At 39.2% G+C, this 12,609-nt stretch overlaps 1 protein-coding gene across 8 annotated transcripts in view; it reads right to left on the bottom strand.

Annotated features, from left to right (window-relative positions):
• Window positions 1–1,779: 1,779 nt before the first annotated feature.
• LOC139469783 (ras-related protein Rab-37-like) overlaps window positions 1,780–12,609 on the bottom strand; it is a 150,443-nt gene continuing 139,613 nt past the window's right edge. For all 8 annotated transcript variants that reach the window (XM_071252074.1, XM_071252073.1, XM_071252077.1 and 5 more), the window contains exons 5-8: window positions 9,366–9,418; window positions 7,795–7,917; window positions 7,398–7,474; window positions 1,780–6,569 (exon numbers count right to left, since the gene is read on the bottom strand). In XM_071252074.1, coding sequence (XP_071108175.1) covers window positions 6,470–6,569; window positions 7,398–7,474; window positions 7,795–7,917; window positions 9,366–9,418 — 353 coding nt within the window. In that variant the 3' untranslated portion in view covers window positions 1,780–6,469. The remainder of the gene's footprint in view (window positions 6,570–7,397; window positions 7,475–7,794; window positions 7,918–9,365; window positions 9,419–12,609) is intronic.

The following is a 12,609-nucleotide window of genomic DNA, read 5'->3' as shown; positions in this document are numbered from 1 at the left end:
GATGCTTGTCGTAAGAGGCGACTAAGAGGTTTGGGAGGTCAGGCGTGGACCCATGTGAAGATCCGGGTTGGAATCAGCAACAGATGCTTGTCGTAAGAGGCGACTAAGAGGTTTGGGAGGTCAAGCGTGGACCCATGTGAAGATCCGGGTTGGTATCAGCAACAGATGCTTGTCGTAAGAGGCAACTAAGAGGTTTGGGAGGTCAGGCGTGGACCCATGTGAACATCTGGGTTGGAATCAGAAACAGACGCCTGTCGTAAGAGGTGACTAAGAGGTTTGGGAGGTCAGGCATGGACCCATGTGAAGATCTGGGTCGGAATCAGCAACAGACGCTTGTCGTAAGAGGTGACTAAGAGGTTTGGGAGGTCAGGCGTGGACCCTTGTGAAGATCTGGGTTGGAATCAGCAACAGACGCCTGTCGTAAGAGGTGACTAAGAGGTTTGGGAGGTCAGGCATGGACCCTTGTGAAGATCTGGGTTGGAATCAGCAACAGACGCTTGTCATAAGAGGTGACTAAGAGGTTTGGGAGGTCAGGCGTGGACCCATGTGAAGATCCAGGTTGGAATCAGCAACAGATGCTTGTCGTAAGAGGTGACTAAGAGGTTTGGGAGGTCAGGTGGACCCATGTGAAGATCCGGGTTGGAATCAGCAACAGATGCTTGTCGTAAGAGGCGACTAAGAGGTTTGGGAGGTCAGGTGGACCCATGTGAAGATCCGGGTTGGAATCAGCAACAGATGCTTGTCGTAAGAGGCGACTAAGAGGTTTGGGAGGTCAGGTGGACCCATGTGAAGATCCGGGTTGGAATCAGCAACAGATGCTTGTCGTAAGAGGCGACTAAGAGGTTTGGGAGGTCAGGTGGACCCATGTGAAGATCCGGGTTGGAATCAGCAACAGATGCTTGTCGTAAGAGGCGACTAAGAGGTTTTGGAGGTCAGGCGTGGACCCTTGTGAAGATCCGGGTTGGAATCAGCAACAGATGCTTGTCGTAAGAGGCGACTAAGAGGTTTGGGAGGTCAGGCGTGGACCCTTGTGAAGATCTGGGTTGGAATCAGCAACAGATGCTTGTCGTAAGAGGCGACTAAGAGGTTTGGGAGGTCAGGCATGGACCCATGTGAAGATCCGGTTGGAATCAGCAACAGACGCTCGTCGTAAGAGGCGACTAAGAGGTTTGGGAGGTCAGGCATGGACCCATGTGAAGATCCGGTTGGAATCAGCAACAGACGCTCGTCGTAAGAGGCGACTAAGAGGTTTGGGAGGTCAGGCGTGGACCCATGTGAAGATCCGGTTGGAATCAGCAACAGACGCTCGTCGTAAGAGGCGACTAAGAGGTTTGGGAGGTCAGGCATGGACCCATGTGAAGATCCGGTTGGAATCAGCAACAGATGCTTGTCGTAAGAGGCGACTAAGAGGTTTGGGAGGTCAGGCGTGGACCCATGTGAAGATCCGGGTTGGAATTCAGTTACAACTAACAGGTTTGTGAGGTCAGGCATGCTGACTTGACTGATGAATGTCATCATATCCCAACTGTGTAGATTGATGCTCATGATGTCAATCACTGGATTGTCTGGTCCTGATTTGACTACTTACAGACCACTGTCAGGTAGCTAGAATATTCCTGAGTGCGGTGTTAATAAAAAAATAAACACACAAACTAATATCCAAAAAAATGTATCATAAATCTTCAACATACATCTTCTGTGCAACCACTTTCTGTGATTATAAGAACTAGCATGTCGTTTAGAAAAAACTCGTTTATAAATCATAAATTCATTTTATTCCAACTTCAATCTGCATTGTTCATCATAGATGTAACACAAAATAAACCCAAACACTGAAATGTAACATACTTCAAACACACACAGTAACGTGATACTGGACACGACTTGTCTAGACCTATCTTGTATAATACAAGTCCCACCATCGGCTACAGAACACTTGTCATGTAACAGGTAACCCATCACTAAAATAATGTCTTCTACTTGTGAGTAGTACTGGAAACCATATTAGCGCTCATGTCTGCTACTGGTAACCGTTATAGCACTCATGACTGCTACTGGTAACCATTATAGCACTCATGTCTGCTACTGGTTACCGTTATGACGCTCATGTCTGCTACTGGTAACCGTTATAGCACTCATGTCTGCTACTGGTAACCGTTATAGCACTCATGTCTGCTACTGGTAACCGTTATAGCACTCATGTCTGCTACTGGTAACCACTATAGCACTCATTTAACATTTTTATTAACTGCATCATATTAATTTGATGATTTTATTATGCCTGACTTATTGTTTAACATTTACGATCCTTGAAATTGTTTTGGCCTTGTTTTCAAAACGAAATAAAAAATATAGCTTTCCCCTTCTTTTTCACACAATATTCACATTCATTTCTCCTTTAAAGAAGTACACGAGAAATTAGTTAGTCCTACATAGCAAAACCAGCACCTTGGTTTAACATAATGCATTCTCTATACACTGTTGGTACTAACAACTTCTACTAACAACAATGAGATTCTTGTTAACTAGAGTGGAATATTTTGTGTCACTTGAAATAGATACAAGCATTGGATATATACAACACTTTGTACATTACACATGCATATTTCACTTATATCAATAATTGTGTCACAACCAAAAGTGTAAATTTTTCTCCTATTCAATTCTAGCTCAAAGATCTCATTTTTAAAGCAAACAACAGTTTAACTTTAACTTTGTGGTAACGTAAATAAATACACTAAAACAGTAAGTACATCAAATTTTACAGAAATCAAACAATAAAACAGGTGTTTCTATCAGTATGGGTTTTTTATTTAAAAAAATACCAGAGAAAAACAGTTTTTGTAGAAGAAGGATGCTGGTAGATCACTGTAATGTCCAGCTTTTAAGTTTCAAGCAGTTTCAGAAAATAAATGTGAGCACACAACAATTGAAAAGAAAAACAATTATCTCTGATGATTAAAACCTGGGACTGGTAATGAATAGCATGCAAGAGTTTGATTATATTACACAACTAAAATATGTTTGTGACAACATTCTACAAAGACATGAATGAAAAATGATTTGACATATCAATACCCAAAGTCTCTAGAACACCCAAAACATTGACACGACCAAACTGTTGAAAACATCACTATTTAAAAATAAATGCTTAACAAGTAAATATGTACAGTTTTGCAGTGAATTGTCTCAAGTTCATGTCAACAGTAACATTTTGTGACCACTATCTACAGTTTTAATTAACAGTGCATACACTTTATTTCTGAATCACATTGCATGAATTCTTCGGTAGATATCTGCAGTTGTTGGTCCACATGCAAGTGTTTATCACAGTCAAGGAAAATAAATAAACAACTTTATCTTTCATGTCCCAAAGCTACACACATTTCATCTATGTGCTAGAAACGTGTTTTCAAAATGTCATACACCAGTATCAGTATGATGTATAATGAAAAGCATTATTGAGCAAAATAGCAGTGAGAAAAAAATAAATATTGCCCTAGTCTACACAGGAAATATGGGTTGTTAATGCCATTTCTCACTTCACATAAATGCTGAAATTATATGACAAAGTAGACACAACTTCTAAGTTATGCCTATCAAACAATGAAATTATATGGTTGTGGAAAGTAGAAACAAAATGAATTCAAACAGGTCTGCTCATTGATGTGAAAAAGTCTGTAAATAAAAAAATTAATATTTTATTGGCCTTAAAGGTCACTCATAACTTAAGGATGTGTGTGTGTGTGTGTGTGTGTGTGTGTGTGTGTGTGTGTGTGTGTGTGTGTGTGTGTGTGTGTGTGTGTGTGTGTGTGTGTGTGTGTGTGTGTGTGATTTGTGTGAAGTTGACTACAGGGTTTTGGTTACAGTTAGATCATGAAATAACTGCACTAGATCACAAAACTCTCATCTCAAGACAACATGCATGTAATGAAATTGACAATGTTGACTAAGATATTGTGACACTTTTAAATATGACACTGATGACAGAGTTGTAAGTAGAAAAATAACATGACCATTCAACTTCTATGATCTGCTGAAGTTGATCAAGCAATCAAAGTACAGCAAAACCCTGTTAGTCAGGACCTCATTAATCCAGAACAAACATTTTTCCTGGACGTAATCTTTTTGGAATGTCTAGACATCTTCAAATGACATTACTACTTCAGATGGTTTAACAATGATTTGTTGATCCAGAAATTTGTAACTCTGGATGATTTCAATGGGAACGGCTCTGTCTGGAATAAGGAGGTTTCATTGTAGTCAGTTTCAAATATTACAATCTCAGAATATTGCACTCTAGGCAGTAGAACCATTATGCATTGAAGTGAAACAAAACTATATAGCCTCTACATTACAAATGCTGAAAATGTTTACATTTTAAAAAGCTAGTATTCAGTTCTGTGGATAATATTATCCGCATATTGGACTAACCGATGTTCAAACATTGTGGGTACATCAAATATATTTATAATGTTTATGGCATAGAACAATGTGGGAACGTCTCAATGTCCTTAGTTAACAGACATACAGGGGCAAACAATGATATATTGTTGGCTTCTATTCTGATGCTTGACAATACCAGGAATAACAGCTCACTTGGGACAGCACTTCAGTGTTGTTACATGTGAGTTTGGAGACAGGACGAAGTAGGATGAGGGTCTTTCTTGGCCAACTGGAAATGTCAAATTTATATTTAGCAATTTTTTCGGTATGAAAATGATCAGACATGTTCCAAAGGCTGACAATGCCTCTTTTCTTTCTTCGACTTGCAGGTTTGGGACGTCTGACAAGAATAAGTACACAAGCATGGCTAAAAATGAGTGAAAAAAGCCAGATTTCGAACTTCAAATGAAAATGTATGAGCAGCCTCCACAAATCAGCCTTTTGGACACATTCTAACATTACATATACAGTTAGGGCTGTCACAAGTCCCAAACATGCAATCGATGAAATGGGCAAAACCTTGTTCTCTTTCACATGAACACATCTATCAACTTTCATGACAAATTCCAATAGTCTTGTTCAATTCTTCAATAATGCTGATACTGTAGTCTAAGAAGGGCCCCTCCCTACCCTACCCCGTCCTTTGTGAGATAGGATAATAGCATATTCATCTGTTTTCATGCTTTTCACATTTCACATTCGGAGTTATCCGAACAGTCTGCAGCAACTCAGGCCTGTGTGTATCAGTGTACACAGGGAGAGCTGTTAGAGGATCCTTTATGGAAATATCTTAAAATGTTTATTTGATTTCCAAATGCAACAAAATATAGTTCTCAAAGAAGTTAAAGAACATCCTATTCTTTCATGTTACTGTAGTTCAGGGGGCACGGGTGGCCCAGTCGTCTAAGGTGCCGCGATTCGCTGTGCAGAGTTGCGTCCCTTGGGCACGCCAGAAACCTATGATTGTGGGTTTGAATCCCGGTTCGCCCCGATTATGTTTCTAGGATTGTCAGCACCATGCCCCTGCACGTGGGTTTCACCGAAGCTGTAAACGTCTGAGACCTGCATCACTTCGGGCTTTCCTCCCACATTAAGCTGACACGCCTTGATATACATGTAACTGGAATACTGTTAAAAGCGGCGTTAAACCCAACTCACTCACTACTATAGTTCATCTGCCATGACAGATTAACTGCCAGTAGAGTCATATGAAAGAATCAGGTGTTTCTTAACTTCCATGGAGTAGTATATGTCATGAGTTCATAGGTATTGTTAATAAGCCATAAACTTCAAATGACAGAGTCTACTGGAGAACAATGTAGCACATGTACCGTAATCAATGTAATTAGCGTCCCCGATTTTTTCACCGAATGAGAGGCCATCACGCCATGATTCGGGTGCTTTTTAATCAATTCATTTCATTCCTTTTGATAATTCAACATTGAACTCAACAAGTGAAGACAACTTCTTTGAGTGGCATTTAGAAGTTGGAATGGTAACTAAGACAAAATTGTTATCGATGAGCAACTTCTTTATTACAGTGATCGGTTTCGGTGATCATTTGCTTACACCGAAATGTCGCCCAATTGTAATAAAGAAGTTGCTCATCCATAACAATTTTGTCTAAGTGAAGACAAGTGGAGACCGAGTGAAGAGGGGGAAGGTCTCACCTGTATGAGTGGCAGTATTAGGGGAAGTAATTATGTTGATTACAGCACACAGGTCAATGACCCTACAGATCTCTCAATTTTGTTATGCAATATGTTCTAAAGCAAGCCGAAGGAGGTTCTCATTGTAAAGACCATACTTACTTTTGTCCAGAATTATATTTGATTGCATGGTGTTGTTGCAATGTATGACATATGTTCTAATGTTGTAGAATAAAAATAGTCTGGGGAGTTTTACTGCTGACTGGGTCTCTTAACTAAAGGGAGATAACTCCTCTCGGCTTGCTGTGACTTCCGACACGAGGAAGCATTAGGTCTCGGATGATAGCACAAGCATCAGTCCAACTCCACTGTTGCTAGCTGCAGCAGCTTGCATTCTTTTTCTCTTGTTCTACATAATCTGCTACATTAAATTTCGGTTCATTGGGACGACGAGTCTTCTTCATTTTCAGATCTCTGGAACATAAACGAAATGATTTGCAGGTTAGAAAAACTTACTCCACAATGCAGGCAATTGGTGGAAACTGAAAACTGAACACAAGATTTGATACAAAGTGTTATCAACTGTCCTATCTTTGCCACAGGGTACTGGTTACTGAGTGTTGTAAATTTAAGTGTGTTTCCTTGTCATCAAAACTACCTGAATATGGATATTCATGATATTAGTATTCTTATCCTGACACAACACACTGCAGTTCCCTTTTGCACTTTGATCCCTTAACACAGAAACCAATATGTGCCTCTTACTCCTTCAGGGCGTCCCCTTCCCTTGGTTGCCAACAAGAGTTATCTGTCCCTGACCCCTTCACTTCCTTCCCATCGCACACTATGATAGTCATGTGCTGGGGATTTGGATTCGATATCTTTGTTTTGGGGACTTGTTGATGTTATGACCGAAAAATTCTACGTCAGATATCCTTTTGATTTGTTTGTTTGTTGTTTAACGCCGCACTCAGCAATATTCCAGCTATATGTCAGCGGTCTGTAAATAATCAAAACTGGACCAGACGAGTCAATGATTGGTATCATAAGCATCGATCCTCGCATTTGGGATACAGTGACATGCTTCAACCAAGTCAGCGAGTCTGACCACCCGATCCCGTTAGTCGCCTCTAACGACAAGCATAGTTGCCTTTTAAGGCAAGCATGAGTTGCTGAAAACCTATTCTAACCTGAATCTTCATGAGTACTACATTATAATATGTGGGACATTTTTTATTCAGCAAAATTGCCACCTGTGGTGTTGATAATTTTTCCTGACAGTTTTAAAGTGTTACTACTTACCTAGCTACTGCCATAAACGCTAATTCTACATTCATGCCAGTTTTGGCACTGGTCTCCATGAAGGCAACTCCATATTCCTGGAAAAATAACAAGAATCGTCACACACACAACATATTTGACACATATCACAAAACCCAGAGCCATGAGGATGCATATGTATTATTTATGTGCTCTACCGGTAGTTAAGATAGTATTCTAAACTATTACAAGTCCAAATGTCAAATAATAATTTGGGGATTAAAGACACAAAAAGTATTCTATCCCGAATAACTGTGAAAAAAAGAAAAAAATGGAAACTGTTCAAGTGAGTGCACTGCATGACTTGAGGCGAAGTGTTTCATATTGTTGTGCAGTTAATAACAAATCTTCCATCAGTCATTTGTCATATTTTTCTTACCCTTGCTAACCTCTCTCCATCCTCTCTCCGAATAACTCTCTCTCCAGCAATGTCAGCTTTGTTGCCAAGCAACATGATTACAACGTCTTCTTGTGCATATTCATTAATTTCAGCTAGCCAGGCCTGAAATATACGAATACAAAAGTGCATTATGATGGCTTGTGTGTACCGTTTACAAAATCACAAAATGTCGCTTCGTTGTTGATGGCAACATATAACAATCATTATGAGATTAAAAAAAGACAAGAGACACAGCTTCCCACATTATGAAAGTGGATGACTGATTAGTTAATCTTTATCAAAAATAATAATGACTTTTTTCAATATAATTACAACGTTTTTCATCTTATATTACTGAATATCTGCAAGTACCAGCACATGTCTTGCAGTCCAACTTCGCAGTGTTTTTTGCCTTTCACTTCCTGGTTCGGCTTATCATTTTCTTTCGTATTTCAATGGTCAAGTTAATACCTCGGCTTATCTACGGGGTCGGCTTATCTGCGGTCATATATGGTACATTGCTAATGAGGTAAATACATACGGCCACCGTTGGGCAGGGTGTCTTATACTTAATGTATAGGCTGTTTGGAATGCACACCAACATATGAAATGTACACTATAGAAAGTTTCATTTCAATTTGACGGTTATGTCTGTTAAGTTTAAATGAATTGTTTCACATAAAATCACCCTCAGAAATTCATTTTAATTCTAGTCCAGAGGAAAGGGGACACCATATTTCATAGTCCGCCAAGTCTGTAACACGTCCTGCTTGTTGGCAAGATGTTTACTATGTTTACAATTGCTGTCAGTTTTATTCAGTTCAAATTTGTAGCAAAACTGTAGCATTGAGAACTCGTTCAGAATTATAGCCCTCAAATGATTCTAGACAATGAGGACTACCATCGCTGGATTATTACTTGCTCTTGCAACAAATTGGTAGTCACAGGCTAGCGACTAGTGTATATTTTGAAGGCTGCAGCTTGTAAATACTGGTCAGGCAAACCAGTGGTTGACATCATGAGCACTGATCCACACAGTCAGGGCCCAACAACACACCATCCTCCAGGGCCTCCCTACAAAGCTACCTGTCATGATGCCACCATCCTCAGTATGTTAGGGCATGGGAAATATGACCATCTGGGAGCGAAGACCAGTTCATGGAACAGAGCCCCTTTTCCCATATTGTAACCCTCCAGTCATAGTTAGTCACCTCTTACGACAAGGATGGGGTACAGGGGACCTCGTCAAACCCCAAATCCCCACATGGACCATGCTTATAGTGTTGTACAGTGCCGTGCAAAAGAAAGTATACACCCATGTTTGATGGTGGCTAAAAATGAAACTGACAAAAAATTGTGAATTGATGGTGATGTATTTGATACAGGTTTCATAGTTGTGTTTTGGTCCTGAACTTTGCAGCGTTTCGGAGACTGTTTTCAGCCAAGTAACGTATATATATATATGACAATGTTTGTAATTTTTGGGTCAAATTCAATTTTGAAGTGCATACTTTCTTTTGTCCAGCAATGTATTACAACATGGTCGTTTGAAATGACTGCCGCCTACTTACTCTGATGTTGTCAAAGCTGGCTTTATTTGTGACATCATATAACAATAGGAGAGCTGAAAAAAAATATAACAGTTGACAAAAAGATATTTACTTTGATTATTAAATCAATAAATGCTCTGTAGACCAACATATCAGAATCTGTAAAAGATGTGTAAGATTCAGAGAGATACAAATAATGTCACTGAACTGTTGGCAGAGATTGTTTCATAAATATTAAAAATTTATAAGATACAAACAAACATCTAAATTTTATAGAGTTGGTTGATGTTCTTTTTTTTACTTTCCCTGAGTTAACTTTCATACGTGATATGCAATATGATCATAGTCTTAATGAACTATCTTATTGTACATGGAGTTACAGCATAACAAAGACAACATACACATGACAAAGACATGATTCATCATACATTACACAAACCAGTCTCTTGAATATGTTCAAGAATTATCCTCTCGGAAACACCGGTTCTAACATGTGACCAGGTCAAATCTTACAACATTTCATTCAAAAGAACATGCATGTCCCAGTCGTCTAATGTGCCATAATTCTCTATGCCAAGTTACAGCCTATAAGTGCTCCGGAATCTTTGATCATAGGTTCAATTCCAAGATTAATCCTGATTTTGTTCCAAGGTTTGTCAACATCATACCCATGCTTGTGGGTTTTACCAAAGTGAGAAACTTCAAAGAGATGAATAACTTCTGGCTTTCCTCCAACATCAAGCTGACACACCGTGAAATAACTGAAGTACTGTTGAAAGTGACATTTAACCCAAACACACTCAGACACACTCAGCCACACTCTCTCACTTTTAGTAAAACAGGCATCATCTAGGAATTCACATTTCTTCCCCTAGAATTCCATCACAAAGGGTCCAAATTTGTTGTATCCAATTTGATAAAATCCAACAACATTTTTGCCCTAAGCATGCATCAGTTTCACCAGTGCTACATGTCTTTAAGAGAATGTTTAAAGGTTTCTACTTTGAGGGTTGATTCTAGGGACAAAGAAATAATTTTGATTCCAATTAGTTTTCATGATTCTTTGAATCCTGGTCAACCGTAAATATCCTAAAGAACATGACAAGGGAAGTCCCAAATGAACATACAAGCATCCTAGAACAATATACATCTTAAACAACAATATACATCTTAAACAACAATATACATCTTAAACAACAATATACATCTTAAACAACAATATACATCTTAAACAACAATATACATCTTAAACAAAATCCACAGTTGTGCATGAAAAAATGAACATCCTCATTTTACAAGGGAAACAAAAAGTGATCATGTGTGCATCATGCATACCAAACTTAATAATCCACCCCAACCATGTCAGTGTTTCATGCAGGTCGCATTGACTTGCATTCAGTGGTGGAAGAGTGCACTATGAAACCACAGCACGATACAAGGCATGTCAGAGGTGATCACTGTACATCTCGATAACCGGCTACCTTCTTGCTGTACTGAGTGTTGAGGTGGTTGAATGAGTGCAGAACATGAATATTTGTTGTTTGTTTATTGTTTGATGCTCACTCAGCAATATTCCAGCTACATGAGGCCGGTTTATATATAATCGAGTCTGGACCTGACAATCCAGTGATTGACATCATAAGCATCGATCCACGAATGAGTTACAATGATATGCATCAACCATGTTTGCGAGCCCGACCACCCAATCCAGTCAGTCGCCTCCTACGACAAGCATAATCGCCTTTTATGACAAGCAAGGGTAGCTGAAGACCCGTATCATCACAGGTCTGAGATCATGAGTATATGAACATTATATGAAGCTGTGTGTATTCTGGAGATTATTAACCTGTTGTGGAATGTTCACTATCAAATAGGTTTCATACTCAGTTTGTTAAATTTTGTTTGTTTGTAGTTTAACACCACACTCGGCATTATTGCAGGTTAATGAAAGCGGTCAGTAAATAATCGAGTCTGGACCAGACAATCTAGTGATTGACAACATGAGCATCGATCCACGCAATTGGGATCGATGAATGCATCAACCAAGTCAGCGAGCCTGACCACCTGATCTCGTTAGTCGCCTCTTACGACAAGCATAGTCGCCATTTACAGCAAGCATGGATTGCTGAAGACCTATACTACCCCGAATCTTCACGGGCCTAGTTTGTTAAATGGTCATAACAGCTTCAGTGAAAGAGTAATAGACTAACATATAGTCTCTGAAATGAACATATCATACAGAAAATAAAAATCTAATAAAAAGGGAGCCCAGTGATTCTCTTCATTTTCAGATGCATGCAGATACTGCAGTAATCTAGACTTGCCAAACATTATAGACTTGCATGGGCTGTAGTTGATATAAATGTATCAGGGTCTGTAAGACAGACTAAAAGAGTAACTGACAAATCAAAATCTAACTGGACCAGATATCTGAAGGCCATATGTAAGGTCCCTGTTTTGAGGCAGTCCTAAAATCTCTCAATGGTGTTCTGTACATAGCATCATCCTGCAAACAGTCCACATTCACTATAGCCTTGGGTAGGATCTCTGCAGAATGATCTGCTCCCAGAACCCACAACAAGTATCCTTTGAAGCAGACATAATCGGGCTGGTCAACCAGTAATGGCCAGACTAGCCACTGGCCAGATAGATCAACATATTGGCTCCATGAGAATTAGATACGGTTAAGCTACAAGCTCATTAATATAATTGACTAAGGTGATCTTCAAAGTGCATCTTCCTCCCTACGTTAGTGCTGTTGTGTTAACAATCAACATGATGCATTTGCTTGAAATTGACAAAAGTGCTACGTACAAATCCCTGTGCAAATGACTTGATTTAGAATGTTGGTTAATACCATGGGCATCTCGGTAGTAAACATGGTTAATGATTCTGGGATTTATTTCGATCATTGTAGTTTTATCATACAACACTGACAGCATGCATTTGAAATTGATTAAAGTGTGATTGTACAAATACTGCGTCAAATATATTGATTTAGAATCTTGGTTTATAATGGTAGGATTTATTAGTTTTTAAAACATTTGTAACATGAATTTGCAGCTAAAGATATTGATCGTTGATCTTAAATACGACAGTGACAACAACATTGATGTTAGTATCTATTCTACAACTAGCAACACCACACTGGAGTGACATACCACCAAAATCAGTAATCGTTAGAAGTGTGAACAAAATATGAAATAGGGACAGACGTGTTAACTGAGTGACATCTAGCCATAGATAATGATGCGACGACAGATAG

This window comes from Haliotis cracherodii, unplaced genomic scaffold, assembly GCF_022045235.1.
Source record: "Haliotis cracherodii isolate W230 unplaced genomic scaffold, xgHalCrac1.p SCAF_2, whole genome shotgun sequence".
In the NCBI taxonomy this organism is placed as follows: Eukaryota; Metazoa; Mollusca; class Gastropoda; order Lepetellida; family Haliotidae; genus Haliotis; species Haliotis cracherodii.
The sequence above is the reverse complement of the archived record's forward strand: the minus strand, read 5'-3'. Positions and strand labels throughout refer to the sequence as shown.